This window comes from Cuculus canorus, chromosome 8 (assembly GCF_017976375.1).
Source record: "Cuculus canorus isolate bCucCan1 chromosome 8, bCucCan1.pri, whole genome shotgun sequence".
NCBI classification, from domain to species: domain Eukaryota; kingdom Metazoa; phylum Chordata; class Aves; order Cuculiformes; family Cuculidae; genus Cuculus; species Cuculus canorus.
Genome location: NC_071408.1, coordinates 6,810,210 through 6,827,250, shown reverse-complemented (window position 1 = coordinate 6,827,250; position 17,041 = coordinate 6,810,210). Strand labels below are relative to the sequence as shown.

At 53.3% G+C, this 17,041-nt stretch overlaps 2 protein-coding genes across 2 annotated transcripts; one reads left to right on the top strand and one right to left on the bottom strand.

The window, feature by feature from the left end:
• Positions 1–1,559: 1,559 nt before the first annotated feature.
• On the bottom strand, positions 1,560–13,969 carry VAMP4 (vesicle associated membrane protein 4). Its single transcript, XM_054072623.1, has 8 exons — positions 13,853–13,969; positions 13,437–13,548; positions 11,196–11,242; positions 10,780–10,830; positions 4,030–4,130; positions 3,389–3,468; positions 3,157–3,208; positions 1,560–2,091 (listed from the first exon to the last, which is right to left on the bottom strand). Exons 2-8 carry the CDS (start codon positions 13,500–13,502, stop codon positions 2,063–2,065), a joined length of 426 nt encoding a protein of 141 aa, XP_053928598.1. The 5' UTR covers positions 13,503–13,548; positions 13,853–13,969; the 3' UTR covers positions 1,560–2,062.
• Positions 13,970–14,294: 325 nt separating this feature from the next.
• Positions 14,295–17,041, top strand: MYOC (myocilin). Its single transcript, XM_054072620.1, has 3 exons — positions 14,295–14,832; positions 15,226–15,345; positions 15,458–17,041. Exons 1-3 carry the CDS (start codon positions 14,469–14,471, stop codon positions 16,240–16,242), a joined length of 1,269 nt encoding a protein of 422 aa, XP_053928595.1. The 5' UTR covers positions 14,295–14,468; the 3' UTR covers positions 16,243–17,041.

Here is a 17,041-nt window from a genome sequence, read left to right as displayed (position 1 = left end):
AGTAGAGAAACCTTTGGCCTATCAGCATCTATTTTCGAAGGCCCTCAGCCCAGGTTTAAAGCCAGTCTTTGCCTCTAGCAAGCAACTGCAAAACTTCTCTTGCTCAGACCTGGTGCCAGCAAGGACCTGAAGTCCTGATGCATTGCTGTGGCACCAAGTTCTGTGGGCGGCAGCAGCAGCAGCAGCAAAAGCAAGACAAGGCTGGGAGAGAAGGCCAGAGGTAGTGGCAGGGCTCTCCGGCAGCAAGAGTGCAGCCTGCCCTTGCTGACAGGACAGAGCAGGCTCAGCACGGCTGTTACACAGGCTCGCAGTGACATTAACTCACTTTCCAACTGTCTGGAAAAGATGCCAGATAGCTCAGCGAGACCTCCAGCCTTCCCCAAAAACAGACACAGTCCCTCTCCATCCACCCTCTTGTTCTCCTGCAGGTGGAGAGGAGCCAAAAGCATAGGCAGGATGATTTCTGTCCCTTCTGCTGGGTGCCTGATCTTAAAAGCAGGCTACACTTCAAGAGGAAAAAAACAGCTTGGCTTTCCGGCTCCCACCTGGAGAGACCCAGGCTCAGAGGGGAAAAGCCCTGTTTATATTCCAGCTGGGCAAGCAGAGCTTGTAATCACATCTGAGCTGTGTGCCTGCTGTGCACACTTTTAATCTCCCTCTCTGCATGGGGCAGCACCACCACTCAGGTGGAAACTGTGTGCAAGGTCCTGGCGGAAGGCTCAGAAAAGGAAGCTGGGACACAGCACTGAGAACTGGGGCATAATTTCCTCTCTCCAACATCACTTCAGACACTCCAAGCAAAACAATGCTTCTCCCAGCAGAACAGAGACAGCAGAAAGAGAACCAGGAAAGCCTGATCTCAGCTCAGCTAAAGTCACAGGCTCCAGGCTGGATGAACAAGGGTCCCAAAAATAAAGGGCAGACAGAAATGCCACCGACACCTGAGACCACGGATCATAGAATCACTAGGTTGGAAAAGACCTTTGAGATCATCAAACCCAACTGTACAGCTGAAACACAGTGGTCCCACCCATGGATGCTGTTTGGTCCAGCACAGGGGCACTACACCTCCCCAGGCACTCCAGCACATCTGTCTGGGAATATTCCTCATGCCACCGGATCACAGGGAAGTGAAAACAGGCTGGCATTCGGGATCGCAACCACCACGTCAAGGCAAAGGGCTATGATTAGGAAATGTGCTTCTTTACCCTGGACAGATTTCAGGAGAGTTGCTGCCCTCTTGCTGCGTCTCATGCATCAGTGGGCAAGATGGGCTTTACAAACAATTCTTGCTTCCGGTGAAGGAAACACTGAAACAGCCCTTTCCCAGCAGCAGAGAGCCCTCAATGTCCTCCACAATGCTATGAAGACATGCGGGAACTTCAGAGGTACAGTCAAAAATAGGTTTACTGGAATGTCTTTAGTCACAGCTCTAAGCAGCAATACTGAAAACACTTAGCTTGTGCAATCCTATGGCAGGACCTGAAAGTCTTCCAGATTGTAAAACCTAATTATTTTTCACATACCCCCCTCTTCCCCCCCCCCCCCCTTTTTTTTTTTTGAACAACAGAACCACCTTTGCAGTTCTCCACGGAAGGTCAATTCCAGTTCCCTGGAATATAGTGGTATTTTCCTCTTCAGACATTTTTCCCCTCCTTCGCTTTGATGAAAGGACAGAGTCCCCTCCGCCTTCCACAGTGGGCAGCGGGGAATATTAAAAGGGTATTAATATTGCAACTCAACCATATATACAGATAAACTGTTGTGACAAGTAGCCAGCTCCAAACAAGAGACCCGGAATTCCACACAAAACAGGCAGTTTGGGAACTGAATCCACTGTTATAAAAAGAGTCTGACAGCAGGAACAGGTACTCAACCGAAAAAAAAAAAAAAAGGGTCATTTGGCAGTTCTTAAAATGCTCCGTTAGAACTGGCTACTTGCCGCCGCCTCCTCACTTCTCGGAGAAAAACAACTTCAAAGCTATATACAGATATCTCACTTAAATTACACAGCAGTTAAGTTATCCCAGAGCAAGCTCCACCGAAGCCTCCAGCTGCCCCGTCAGGTATGGTACTTCAGGACTATAGGTACTGGAAAACAAAGAGAAACAAGCTCTCAGCCACACACCTTTGTATGCAACACCCATCCCTGCCAGAGAGATTCCCCCTCCTCCCATTTCTGTAGTGACAAACACCAAGCAGCTGCGAGGAAAAGCGTTTCCAAGCTCAAGATATTTCAATCTGCTGCCCGCACACATGCTAGACAACATTTCCTGCCACCTTCATCTCCTTCCAGCTTCGCAAAATTAAACCAGATGGGATTTTCCATTAGTCTTTCCCTCTCTCCAATGCTCCCACCCTGCTGCCAGCTCTGCCTCGCCCGCTGCAGGCTGCGTGTCAGCAGGGCAACAGGCTGTGAGGCTTTTGCTGAAGTAATGGCTGTCCCCAGTCATGGCTGGTGGAAGTAAAACCCTCCAGATCCAGTGGCATGGAAGAGCAGAGCTGCCATGCTGGGCTGCTTGGAACCCGACAGCACATCATTCTGCATACAGAGGGCTGAATTACTACTTCTGCCTGAGAGAAACGTGCTCTGGTCATTATTACCTGTTTGGTAGGAAAAGCAGTGACATCTCTGCTCTGGTTGCTCCAGAGACACCAGGAAGGGCAGAGAGCAGGGGAAGAGATCGACAGCAAATTTCAGCTATTTGCTGAAAATTAAGCAGCCCGGCAGCTGTGGGGAGGAGCACTTGCAGGGACCAGACCCATTGCAGAATAGTTGATATATTTGGAGAAGCCTTTGGGTTAGATTACTCTAGCCTGAAACCCTTTCCATTGACTCCCACCAGCCTTGGGATCAGTCGGTGTCAACCCTAGATCAGTAGATTGGGATGGCAACATTGCCTTTCTTTGGCAATAGTAGGATGTGGTTTGAGCCAGCTGCTCTGCGTGCTTATTTAGATCTTGCAGAGGAGCAGCATGGAGGCACATGCTGCTCCTCTGCAAGGCACCGTTTGTGACTGCTTAAGGCAGACTGGAGCCAGACAAGAGCAGCTCAGATGCTCTGTCCGCAGGGACAGCCAGCACCACAGTGTAACTCAGTGTGGAATACAAGTATTTCAATGCCAGACATGGCTGAAGCGGCCTGGAGCTACTCACCGATGACCACGAGCAGGATAATGACTGCCACCAGTGCTATGATTGCCTTCATCTGCATGAGGAGCACAGAGACATGTTACACAGGGTGCCACGTGTAGCTGCATCTACCCAAAAGGAGGCCTTTGCCTTCCAGCATCTGTTCAGCTAGGATGCAGAGCTTCTCCATCCCCTCTGATGGAGGACATGTAACTCCCCCTCCACAAGCTGCCCACCTCCTCCCATTCTTGCTCACCTTGCAGCCTCGCCACCACATCTGTCTCCGAAGCTGCTTGGCTCTGTTGCTAAAAGCTGTTGCGTTGTCTGATAAACTTTCTATTGAAGGAAAGAAAGAGGCGATTCAGCAGTGCACACACAGTAGGAGCATCCACTCGTTCCACTCGCTCCACCGACTTGTAAGCAATAAACTCGGCATTAGGGGAAAAGACCCAACCACAGCGTGATTCACCAAAGCCACAGCAGACGCCAATGTGACGCCCTTCGCTAGAGCACACACAGACCTGCTGAGTCCCACTGAGCCCCCTTTGTACTGGCTGCCCTCTGAGGACACAAATACACTCTGCAAGCCAGCAGAGAGCTGAAGTGCTCAGGGCTGCTCGGAGACAGACTGATCTACCTTAGTTTGAAGGACCAAGTAGATCACAGCAACCAAACACCTCCAAACTAACGCTTCTGTGCAGAGCAGCAGAAGGTGAAGGTGGAAAGAAGCAAATGTCAGCAGAAAGCCTTATCTGCAGCCCAAGGCTGGGTAAAACTGCTGCAAATACAAGCTCAGGTCTGTCATTAGGCACTTTCTGAACTAAAACCAGGTAGCCTGGCCTAGCAACAGGGAAGAGATACCGGGAAAAAGCCAGCAGAGCGTATTTAGCATTGCACCTGATTTATCCTGCAGGTCATCCAGCCGCTCGCCTCTTTCAATCACCTTCGTGATGTTCTCCTGCATTACATCGATGACTTCATCCACCTGGTTCTGGACACTAGAGCAGAGCAAAGGCTGTGTGAGGAGCAGAAGCAGACACCACAAACTACTTCGCATCACCAGCCCTTGCTCAGAGTAGCCCAGGCTGACAAGGTCCAGGAGCTCACCAATAAAAATCAAAATCAGACAACAGTAGAGGGAGGTTGACAGGATGCCGAGAAATTCAGAGGCACAGCATGGGGTGCACCTCTGGCAATCCCAGGAAGGGCAGGGGAAGACAAGGGGCTCAAACGGAGCTCTGGAAAGTCAGCAGAAGCGGGACACCCGCTGTAACACTTTTAACATACAAATGCAGTAAGTGAAGGTATCAATTGCTGTTGGTGGGCACCTCTGCTGCAGAAGAGTTCACATCAAAGGGAAGAAATATAAAAGCTGTACCTTATCTTTCCAGATTTCATAGAACCTCACAGCGCACCTTTGCTAAATGACTTAAGGTGAAATAGGAGCAAGGTGCAGTCCCTCCTCTGGGAACTGAGCTGCTAAGTGAAACCTACTCTGCCAAGGGCATTGAGAGGGCAGTAAAGAAATGGATGATATGAACTAAACAAAGTTTTATAATTCATCTTCTCATAGGTTACGCAACTCTGTGGGTAGTCACTTCAGAAAAAAAGTAGCCTAAATCACACCCGCAGGGTTATTATAAATGCATTTATTCACTCCATAAAAAAAACCACATTGGTAAGAGAGAAAAATTCTCCTGGTGGAAAAATACTGCTACGTTCTGGTCTGTATTTTGGAGCTAATACACTTTTATTTTCCTGGAGATAGAAATAAGAAATTTCTTGGAGCCCTAGGGAGACAAGACATTGTTTGAGACATACCGTTCCCAGAAAGTAAATGGCAACAGAAATGTCTTGGAGGCAACACTACACACAGGGCAACAAAACAGAAATATCTCCGGCTTTGCCTAAGTCTTAGGTTTGACAGCCTAGGTTGCATTGATTAAAAATGCCTCAGGACTTTAAACATATCAAAATGCAGCACGAAAAGGCCACTTCAGCAGCTTTCCACCTTACCAGAAACACAGGCCTCCTATTAACAGTGCATCACCCCAGTGGGCCCAAGGGGGAGAAGGACTGCTACCACCTCTGTATTTGTGCCTGCTTAGCACCCACACTCTCCTGGTCCCCACATTATCCAGTCACAACATTTTCCTCTTCGGACCCACTGAAAACACTCTCCTCCCCATCTCACAGACACAGAAGATGAATATATTTGCTAAAATCATGGTTTGTACATCAGCACCACACTCAACTCCAAGCCTTGGAGAAGCTATTGTCCAACTTGCCCAAGGCCAGTCAATGGGACACTGCAGAACGAGGAGCAGGGCCCCATCCTAGCCACCAAGCCTCTAATTAACTAGAGACACAGATTCACACTGACCTGTTTCTCCTGTACTCCTACCAGCTACATGCTTCTAGCTGAGCAGACACTTGTGCTGAGACACACACACGAGGAGCAGCTGCCACAAGCAATAGTGGTTGCAAAGGAAATGCACACACCTTGCTTGCAGGTACTGTGCCAAAAGCAAGCAAGGAAAGGCATTGAAAGGAAAGGCTTTTTTCTTCCCAAAAAGCTCTAGAAAGAGCTCCAGATCTTTGAATACAAAGGGGCTTACCATCTTAGCATTTCAGGCTGGGTTCTGTAGCACCACTGCACTGCAGCTTCCTGAGCTGGAATGGCCAAGCAACCCTTCTGAAGCCAATATTTGACTGAACAACCCTCGTACGGCACATGCTGGACTCCAGCAGTGCATGTCAAAACTTGATTTAGCTTGAATGCTGCAAGAAAGGAACCTGCTTTCCCTGTGCTGCATCACAGAGTCCGTGGCAGAAGCATCAATCTGCACCCACCTACACCATGTGGTGGCAGCTCCTGCCTTCCACCTTGACAGCAGCTGCCTGCCAGGAGTTTTGTTCTGGAGAGGAAAGGCATAGATAATCCCCAAACACCTCAGCAAGAACATGCCTGTGCCCACAAACCCATTTTGATCCACCATTTTATTTACAAGGTGAAGGCCAGTGGCAGAGCTGCCACCGTAGGAAAGCATGGAAGGTGGCACTGAGGACACAAGCAGATGCGGCCTGGGAAACGTGGTGGTACTCTGTGGAGCAAAGTGTCATTTTCCCCCCTCCCCAGGACACGAGCGACCCCATGGCCCTTCCCCAGGGCAGCAGGTGAGGATCTGGGGAGGCAGCACATTCTGCAAGGGGGTTTCCTTACCTCAGCACAACAGACAAGTCCCAGCTCTGAGCTGCCAGCAATGCTGCTATAGCTTGGGGTAAGAGAGGAAAAGCAGAAACATCTGCTGTCCCAGATGAGCCAACTTGGCAAAACCTCTATGGCCTTAAACATCAGTTTCACAGGCAGAAGACATCTGCAGCATGTAAATGTTTCTAGAAATAATTTACTGGCTTCAAAAAATAGATTTCCTCCCATGACAGATTTGTGACCGAGTTACCTTGGCACAAGCTGGAACGCACAAGGTTACCATGCATCTAGGAGAGCGCCCCACAATGCAATGCCACCTGTATCCCTGCCAGTACAGGTCAGAGCCTGGAGAGATGCTGAGCACCCAAAGCGTTCCAGACAGACTGGGCAGGTGTGTAACTTCCAGCTGCTCTGCTGCAAACCAGCATTTGGGAAGCACCTATGGACACACACACACCCCGCCCAAGCTGCATCTCAGCATCCCACTTTTCACTTGAGCTGCTGGCAAGATGCTGCGTGCCTCTGCTACCAGCCTGGCGTGCTGCTAGCTGTCCCCAAGGGATCAAAACATTTCACAGATAGAGAACAGAGGCACAGGGAAATCAAAGCTCAAACTCTGGCAAATACTGAAGTGTAACTCCCACGGATCACAGACATGTTTGAGCATCTCAATACCTTTTGCTATCTGCTCTAAGAGAAAACCCTGGAAAAACAGGAAGGAAGAGACTGAGCCATGGAATGCAAGTTTGGTCTCCACACAGAGCCTTAATCAGAGCTTGAGCTAGTCCTCACTTTCTGCTTTCTCCCACCCACTACTGCTGCAACAGACGCCTCTCTAAGAAGGGACTAAAAGCTGCCCAGCCTACAGATTAGCCCTGCAGTAATCAGAGGAAACTGAACCATTCCCACTAGTTTGGCAGGCTCGAGGTTGGAAACTGAAGTCACATTAAGAAGAAAATATTTTCTTGTTTTGTTTGGCAAGAGAGAATGAGTCCTCTGATAGGAAACATATCTCCTGTTAGGGAGCAACTGGCTTTTGACACATACGTTTCACGTGCTTCACTCCTGCCAGATTTCCAAGAGAAATACAGTAGAATAAATACCTGCCAGGAAGGGGAGCAAGACAAAAGCATAAAGTCACGACCCTTCTTCTTACCAATTACTGCAAATATGATGCTTTTAACAAGGAGAGCAAGTGCACATCATCAAAGCCACAACAACAGACCCAATGGTGCTCATCTTGGCTTAAGCTCCTCTGTCTTGTGCTTTGCTTAGTCCAGAGCAGGAGGAATAAGCTTTTCCATTTTGGCTGCGCTGGGTTAGCTACTGAAAAAGTCCCGGGCTGGTCATGGTGTTGGACTAACAACAGTGCTGCATTATTCAGAGACCGTAAACAGGCCGTGCACGCACCATGGGGTGCTCAAGGCTGTCTTGTCTCCAAGCCAGCTGTTTACAGCCAGCATGACACACTTCTGTTTTCCACCCCAGTGATATTAATAGTGCTGTGTGTTTTGGTGCAAATCATACCCAAACCCCCTTCTGTGGCTGTAACCCAAGGAAAAGGGAACAGGATGGAGAGCCAAGCCAGAGAGACAGTGCAAAGGCAGGAGGCCAGTGCAGCACGGCACTCCCCGATGCAGAGGGGCTGCCTGGCAGACACCTCTGCTGTACTTAAAAACAGGGTATCAGCGCTCAACAGTGCTGCAAATCCCTGTCTTTTAAGTTGCTGCTTTATCACAACAGTGAGGAAGACAGCAGTCTACACTGCCTGAAGACATTCAGGCCTCAAAAGGCTTATAATTCAACAACACTCAACAACGTGGTCTCAGTATCACCTTCAAATCAAAGCCTGGACTATGGCTGGAGTCCACAGCACATTCAGCCTCCTGCGGTGAGCAGCCGAACCCTGGGAAGCTACTGTGAACTTCAAACCATTCCTCACACCCTCCCCTTCTTTGCGATGTAACTGGGGCCAGAGATTCTGCCCACCTCCCAAGCAAAGTACCAAGACCTGGCTCCTGGAGAACCCCAGCAGTGTGTTGAGCCTCATCGCCAGCACAAGCCGGAACCAAATCCAGCAGCACAATCACCCAAAAGTGGAAACGTCCGCGATGAAGGAAGTCAAGAAGTGCAGAAAATGGGGAGGATTTTGGTGGTGTTTTTCAAGAGATGACCTGTGATGAGAGGCTCCTATTTAAAATAAAAGAAATCCCCAGAAAGGCACTAGGAGCACACATTCAGGACTTCTCACAAGACCTGGAAGCAGATGCAGAGAACAGATATCAGCTCTCCCTTACCTGTTCTTTGTAACTTTATGGGAAAAGATAAAGCCTGTTAACACCCACCTTTCAGCTCGAGCCCAGCCCACCCCAGAGACAGGGAGGTCTTGGAGCCCAGGAGACCTCATGTGGCCACTTAGTCATCAGAGAACTTCCACTCTAACTGAGCAGCTGTTGGGACAACAGAGCCTGAACTTCCAGACCTATCAGGACAACAGACAGCACAGACAGGACCGTCACACTTCCTCCTGCCACTATTACTGTCTCTCACTCACCTCTTTCCCCCTCTGAGGTTTGCAGGCTCCCCATCATCTCTTTCTGCAGCTAAGCCAGCCTTGAGGGTCTCTTGCCAAACTTTCCACCCTGACCTAAGCCTCTTCACTGCCGAGGACAGCTAGGAAAAGTTTCCACTCTTGTTCCTCACAATCATCATGTTCTGCACCTTTGCTCTCACGATCCTATCACTTTTGACTCTGACCAATCCTCCACCCAGTTTCCCAGTCTCTCTGAGGCATAGCTTTACCTGGCTGTGCCTCAACTCTGCAAATGCCCAAATTCCTCCTTAAAATATCTTTTCCTTACAGTGTTTCAGCAGCAACCCAACCCTCCTTTTCTTCCTCTGATGAAACCTGAGCAAACTGCATTATTATGAGACCAGGCATCAATCCACCCAGCACAAGGGAGGGTCTGATCAGATGCTTAATAAGAAGCTCCACGTCAAGGAGTGATGACTGTATGCTACGAGCACTTAGTAAAAAAAGCAATCAACATCGATGAGAGCATGTGAGCAGAAAACTGATACCATTTCATATCAGATGCTCGAGATCCTAGATAGACATAGCCACTTGTTACCCCAAGGGACGCACCCCATTCCAGGTCTGCTACACAGGCAACCTCTGGCAATAGGCAAGCCTCATGTGTGTTGGGCATCAGTCATGTCACACTTATGAACTCCTCCTGGGTGAATTCTTCTTCTGTTTTTCTTCCCCTGCACAGCTGCTGTGCTATGCTTACCTCAGCCCTCACTCCCTTCTGCCTGGACAAGACAGTAGGAAGAGAAGAGCTCTCATTTCCCCATCACGCAAGGAAGACAGAAGACTAATTCCCTTCCAAAAAAGAAGGGCAAAGGAGTAGATGTGTGTCATCCCCCCTCCACCTTTTTCTAGGGGCAGGACGCCACTCATGAAACCAAGCACACTTTGCCCTTCGAGGTAACGTGGCAAGTGGGCACACATGCAAGCGCTGCCTAACACTGATGCTGGCAACAAGTCATCTCAGAGCTGCACTGGCTTCCTCCCACATGCAAAAAATCCCCAAGAGCAATACTCAGGAGGCAAGCAAGACAACCCAGTCTGAATAACATCGAGTCACCAGTTCCCATACAGATCTCTGTTCTGGCACAGCAGAGATCAGCAAAGGAAACAGCAAACCAGGGATCTGGGAATATCCCCTCCTTTCCACTAAGTGCCACCATCGCATGCTTGATAGGAAAGGGCAGAACCAACTGGAGCCCAGAACAAGCATCATGCAGGAAATGACTCGATGGGAGAAGGATCCAGAGTGTTCACTCCTTCCCACTATTACAGCCTCCTCCAGCTGTAATGGTTTCCTGTTTTCCAGCTGCTTTGACCCTGATGAGTCACTGCTCATCTCTAGGTCACCTGTATCAGATTTTTATCTGGAGAAGTGGACAGAGGACAGCCGCTGCCCAAAAAACATGATCCCAGTGTGCTCCTGACCACTTGCTTTCTTGAAACATTGAGAAGCAAGTTACAGGATAAAGAGAAAAGCAACGAAACAATAAAAAAGGTGCTAGTAAAAGTAAAAATTCAGGGTTAATGCTCTAGAAAAAGTTTCATAAAAACATGGAACAGGTCATCACCTGAATACAGCAAGAGCTTTAGAAACTGCACTGAGCTACTGTGATATAATCTTATCCCTTCGCCCCTGCCAATGCACAATTTCTTGATAGCTGGAATCAAGTTTGAGATTTCCCTTAGCTGTGGACACGTAAGGCAGGAGACAAAAATCAGAAGAAAGCGAGCACAAACCATGTTCACATTTAGAACTATACAAATACTCTGGTAAGACAGCAGCAGGAGCTTGCAGTACCAGAACAGAATACTATTTGTGTGACAACAAGGAACAAAAACTTACTGCCTGATCTTGTCATTCCTGGGTCCAAATCTTGGTCCAGAAGGCCCTCTCCTGCAGGCAGAAAAGAGAGAATCAGGATTGGAAGACAAAACAAAAGCGCATTTTTAAACCAGACTCAAAAGATATACAAGAAAATCAATACTTTGTGGACTGAGGATTGTTCTCATACCTCCCATCAGTCCCTCCCATGCCCCAGGACATGTGGGACACCCCACTCTTACAAAGGCGACACATTACGTCTTAATTCGCACTCAATGCCAAGGCTCTAGGAGATAATCTCATAGGAATAAAATGGTTTGACTCCCAAGTCTCCACCTATATGGCAGAGAGCAACTTTTAGTACTCAACACCTCCAGTCTCGGAGATGTAGGCAGTTATGACATTGCATTCCCTACAGCAGCCACTTGGAAACTCACAAGAAAAAGTCTTCCTCTTCATCTGAATCTTCCTCCAAGAGGTTCCTCTGCAAACAGAAAAAACCCAAACCACTTTGTCAACAAACAACTACTATTCCATGCACACATTTCCAGCCATTAGGACGCAATTAGCACTCTCCAAACACAGGTTATGCACCAGCCCTCCTTTGGAGGGCATCAACAGTACCTTTTACATGTCTGGTGTTGTGCTGTTTCTCTATGCTTGTGACTGAGGGCCAAGCTGTGCCTCTGTGCTGCTATTATCATCGCGCCTGTGTTTGCTAACTCTGTAAAGCACAGAGCAACACAGGACTCTGCAGCTCTGCCACCTCGGACCAACTCGCACCTCTGTGACTGAGCCAAACCAGATTCTCCCCAATGGCCTGTTGGTGCGCAGGTTCAGATCCCAGTTCTAAGGATCAGTACAACTCCCTGTGACGCAGAAGCAACCAGCGCACCAGCACGTTAGGCACTGCCTTGGAAAGCAGCAGGCAGAGCCCCTGCACAGGCCAGCTGCAGAAGGGAGGCCCTCTCTGTTCATAGGACAATCCCCAATCCTCCTCAACAGCAGCTGCTCAAAAGATGCCAGCATCCCCTGCAACCACCCTAGGGTATCCTGTTTGTATGGGAAGGCAGATCCACTCCTTGGACAGGCTTTGTCCAACCATCTGATGTCTGCAGATTTAAGAAGGACGACTGCAAGAGAATAAATAGGCTTGTGATCCCACATGGCCCATCTCGAGGGGTCAGCCACTGCAAAGCCCCGATTCCGGCAAAAGCTACGGCTAGGCTGGAAAGCAGAGCAGGCTGGTAGCTCCTTCAACTTGCACTAAAGGGCCCCTCCAGGGCTCAGGTTTGCTGGTCCACTACACCCCACCTGGCAATGGAAAGGATGATTTTTAAAAGCACTTAAGCCTGAAAGTCTCAGACAAAGACATTCTTAAGAGTTCTTTTCTTCCATCAGGGCAGCATGTATTTTCCAGGCAAGCTGAGGGCACTCAGTAACATCTAGTTTGGTGTTTATTAAAAATAATCAAAAGGGGAAACTGGCACTGTAAATTAATGGACTGGAGAACACACTGCTGATTCTTACAGTAACAAAAGCTGCTGCTTTCCGTGTGCATGAATTTGGGCTCCTACCTGCAAGCGCAGTGTTCTTATTTTGAAGCTTACTTATGTTTCCATCCTTGTCGCATTTGCTCAAATCAACTCAAACAACCCATGGGACCACAAAATCATTTTAGCCATCACCTTCCCCAAGGAATGATGGAATCCCTCTTGGCAACACAACATCCTCAAAATCCATGGCTATCATGTGCTGGAGCAACGTTTTTGACTACAGCCTGGCACAGTATGGCCCCAGGACAAACACATCAGGTCAAATCCATTTTGTCTAAAATGAAAAACTATACCACTTTAACCTGTAGTTCAAGGCCTGAAACATCAGGGGACTTCAGCAATGGCAACAGGAGAAAAATTCAGCTGTAAAGCACAGGGTACCTTCACACGTGCCCTTCAGCTGGTTACGTGGGGAGGAGAGCCATGATGTGCCCAGGCCAGGCTCTGCGGGAAGGCAGGAGACTGGAGCACAGCAGTATCTCATAGCCAGAGACACTGCCTAAGGAAACTGAAAGACGTTCTCAAAACAGGCCTAAATCCTAGTGGAGCTTGTTTTAAAACACACAGATGAGGTTTGCTGCACCGGTGGGCCCTCACAAACTAAACCCTGCTGCTATCGACAGTGACACGGCTTCTGGGCCAGTGGCACAATCCCTTTGGCAACAAGGACTCACCTTGCACTGGACGAGGGCAATACCAGGGTCCTTAGGGACCTGCTAACAGCCCCCTGCCTGCCATGAGCACTTCACCCCGAGCACCCTAAGGCGGGGACACCCACTGGGGCACCGCCAGGGCCTGGGGAGGGAGATGGGACCCCAAGGGGGACAACACAAGAGGACACGGGAAGAACGGGGACGTGGGGAGAGGAAAGGGAGAATGGGAACACGGGGAGGGGGGACACAGGGAGAAAGAGGGGGGTGGGGACACGGAGAGAGGGATCCACGAGAGAAGGGTGGGAATAAGGACATGGGGAGCGGGGAGTATAACGGGGACACGCGGAGAGGGAGACACAGGGAGAAAGAGGAGAATGGGGACCACGGGAAGAGGGGCCCGTGGGGGAAGGGTGGGGATAGGGACACGGCGAAGGGGATGGGGATACGGGACCGGGCTCCCAGCACTCACCCGCTCGCTCTTCACCGAGCCCGTCACCTCGTCGTCGTTCAGGTGCCGCTTGAATTTCGGCGGCATCGTCTCTGGCCGCGGAAGGGGCGGCTCCGCACCTGGAGGGAGAGGCCTGCGGCGGGGAAAGGGAACGGCCCGGTCACCTGGCTGCCCGCGCAGGGCCTCAACCCGGCACGCGAGAACAAGGGAGCCCCACGGCTGGGAAAGAGGAGCCGTACCGGGGAGAGGGGGACGCGACAGCCCCAGGAGCAGGGGGTGCGGGGGACGTGAGGGATGCGGGGGCCCCCGGGCCCGCCCAGCCCCGCCGCCCTGGTCCAGCCTCCCCCAGGCACTGCCGGCGAGCGGAACAGCGGCCCGGGTAGGGCCCGGGTAGAGCCCCGGAGCCCCGCAGAGCCCCCACAATACCCGCCTCTTACCGGGCTCCGCGCTGGAAGCGGGAAGCGACCGGGGCAGCGCGCGCTCAGCTGCCCCATCGACCGGCTCGGCGCTCCGACCGCCGAGACATCGATTGGGGGCGGGGAAAGGGGCGGGGCTGAGAGCCGGGGCCTGAGGGGCCGGATGGGGGCGGGGCCTGAATGGGGCGGGGGCAGATTGCTAGTGGGCGTGGCCTGAGCGAGACGACTCTAGTATGCGAGTGGGCGTGGTCATAATGGGGCGGAGTCAATATGAGAATAGGCGTGGCCTGAGTGAGAGTGGAGCCGGGATCCACCAGGAGGCGGAGCCAGTGCGGGAGTGGGCGTGGCCGGGGCGGTGGAACGTGCCAGTGGGCGGAGCCATGAGCCACAGCGAGGGGGCGGGGCTGGGGCCGGTCCGGGGCGGGGCCACGTGCTCGCTGGCGCGGGGCCGGGGGGGGCGGGCGGCTCCCCGGGGCAGCCGGAGCGGGGCCAGCGGGCGGCCCGTGGGGGGGGGAGCGCGGCCAGCGGGAGCCGCCGCAGGCATCCGGAAGGTTCCGTGCCGGCCACCCCGACCCCTCCTCGCCGCTCTATAAATGCGGGCGGCGGCGGCTCCCAGCGGAGTGGAGGGTGCGGGACGATGCCGGTGTGGCGGGCGCTGCTGTGGGCGGCCCTGGCCCTGGCCCTGGCCCTGGCCCTGGGCTGCAGCGCCGAGGACGGCGCCGGGCGCTGCACCTACTCGTTCACGGTGGCGAGCCCCGAGGACGGGAGCTGCCCCGGCGCCGAGCTGCGCGCCGAGCTAGCGGCGCTCACCGCCCGGCTGAGCCGCCTGGAGGGCCGCGACCCCGCCTGCGCCGAGCTGCTGCGGGACAGGGGCCGCCTGCAGGAGGAGAACGGGCGGCTGGAGCGCGAGAACCGGGAGCTGAGCCGGCGCCTGGAGAGCAGCGCCAGGGAGGCCGCTCGGCTCCGCGCCGCCCGCTGCCCGTCCGGCGCCCCCGGTAAAGGTGAGAGCGGGGCCGGGATCGGCCCTGCCTGGGAGCTCCTGCCACAGCCCTGCCCGGGGGTGGCAGCTGGAGCATCCCCATCCCTCCCCATCCCCTTCCCTTTCCCTATCCCATTCCCATCCCATTCCCATCCCCATCCCATCCCCAACCCCGCAGCACCGGGGGATGCAGGGGCGCTGAGCGCATCCTGGGGGATCAAGGATTCCCCCCAAGAAGCATCAAAACCAGCCCCGGGGGCAGCAGCGTCAGTGGCCGCAGAGCGGTCATGGATGTGACAGGGCAGTGGGCTCCCAGCCAGCGCTGGACGCTTTGGGGTCACTGGCCCAGCACGGGGCCCCCCGAGGGCAGGGCAAGGTGCAGCCCCTGCTGACGCTGTGCCTGGTCCTGCCGCAGCCCCTCGCTGGGACCCGCAGCCCCTCGCCTACCAGGAGCTGCAGTCGGAGAGGACGGAGGTTCCTGCATCCCGGCTGCTGGAGGAGACGGCGCTCAGCCGCCCGGAAAGCGAGGACTCGGGTACTGCCACCGGCACAGCCGGCCTCGTGCTCCCAATTCCACACAGCCTTCCTCGGGGGCTCAGCATGTGCCGCCGAGCAATAACCAACCCTTTTCTCTTGTCCCCGCGCAGGCTGCGGCGAGCTGGTGTGGGTGGGGGAGCCCGTCGTCTTTGGCCGGGCAGACTCCATCGCTGGTAAATATGGTGTGTGGATGAAGGACCCTGAGCCCGTGCCCCCCTTCACGCGTGAGACCACCTGGCGTGTGGACGTGGTGGGCACGGAGGTGCGCCAGCTCTTCCAGTATGAGGCTGCCGAGCAGCTGGCCCAGGGCTACCCTGCCAAGGTGCACATCCTGCCACAGCCCCTGGAGAGCACCGGGGCTGTCGTGTACCGCGGTGGGCTCTTCTTCCAGCCCCGTCGCTCCCGCACTGTGGCTCGCTATGACCTGCGGGGAGAGGCGGTGACGGCTGAGAGGGAGATCCCCGGCGCCGGCTACCATGGGCAGTACCCTTATTCCTGGGGGGGCTACACTGACATCGACCTGGCAGTGGATGAGACGGGGCTCTGGGTGATCTACAGCACCGAGAAGGCCAGAGGAGCCATTGTCCTCTCCAAGCTGAACCCTGAGACGCTGGAGATCCGGCGCACCTGGGAGACCAACATTCGCAAGCGGGGGGTGGCCAACTCCTTCGTCATCTGTGGCACCCTCTACACTGTCAGCAGCTACTCGGCGGCCAATGCCACGATCAACTTTGCCTACGACACAACCACCAGCACCAGCAGGGCCCTCAGCATTCCCTTTGAGAACCGCTTCCGCTACCTCAGCATGGTGGATTACAACCCTGCTGAGCGGCAGCTTTTTGCCTGGGACAGCTTCAACATGGTCACCTACCCCATCCGCCTCTCCCATGCGTGAGGTGGGGCCAGGGATGCGCTGGCTTAGCCCCTTACATCCCCCACGTGTGCCTCAGCATCCCGCTTCCCCCCCCAGCTCCCTCCAGCGTGGCTGGGAGCGCCAGCTCAGACAGGCCCAGGCCATGGTGGGGGCCACGTGCTGACCAGCCACATTGCGATGGAGTCCGTAATGTCTCTGCTGGCTCCTCCAGCAGCACCCCATTGTGCTCGAGTGCAGCAGAGGGAAATTAAATGCTTTTCTAGAGCCTGGTCAAGCTGGTGAAACGCCTCTTCCTGGCCTCAGTGGGTTTCTGATGGGCCAGAGCAGTATCCAGACCTGAGCTGCTCCAGTTTCCTCCAGGAGCACCTGGAGCATGCCCCAGCCTGGCCACCCCAAATTCAGCGCAGGGAGAGCTCAGGTGTGGCAAAGGCAGAGCAGGGCAGGTGGTGGAAATGGAGAGAGGCTGCCCTGGAGGGTTCCACCTGAAAATAAATGCTTTCTTTGGTTGCAAGCAGCCGTCCTTTCTGCAACTCTGGGGGTTTGTTTCCAGGCTCTGTCTGGGCACAAGTCCCACTGCTGCCCCTCAGCCACCCAGCAGCATTGGTTTTGGGAAGGCCTCCCCAGCTCAGGCTGGAGAGCAGCAACGGCCCCCCAACAGCAGCACTGCAGGGTAGAGCATCCCTGCTTAGAGCCTGCAAGCCCTGCTCCATCCCACACCCGTGGGCATCCCAGAGCACAGGCGCCTTAAAAAAAAAAATCATCCAAGAGAATCAAAAGCAGCTGGGAACATGGACACTCACTGCAAAGCCTTGCATTGAGG

Bases quoted from the DNA above. Each gene is read 5' to 3' on its own strand.
- VAMP4 (XM_054072623.1), bottom strand. From the start codon at position 13,502: ATGCCGCCGAAATTCAAGCGGCACCTGAACGACGACGAGGTGACGGGC. The intron at 3,469-4,029 runs GTGCAATGCTAA...TTCCTTCAATAG, and splicing joins TGACCTGCAGGATAAATCAG to AAAGTTTATCAGACAACGCA. The intron at 3,209-3,388 runs GTGAGCAAGAAT...CTCCTCATGCAG, and splicing joins TGTGGTGGCGAGGCTGCAAG to ATGAAGGCAATCATAGCACT.
- MYOC (XM_054072620.1), top strand. From the start codon at position 14,469: ATGCCGGTGTGGCGGGCGCTGCTGTGGGCGGCCCTGGCCCTGGCCCTG. The intron at 14,833-15,225 runs GTGAGAGCGGGG...GTCCTGCCGCAG, and splicing joins GTCCGGCGCCCCCGGTAAAG to CCCCTCGCTGGGACCCGCAG. The intron at 15,346-15,457 runs GTACTGCCACCG...GTCCCCGCGCAG, and splicing joins CCCGGAAAGCGAGGACTCGG to GCTGCGGCGAGCTGGTGTGG.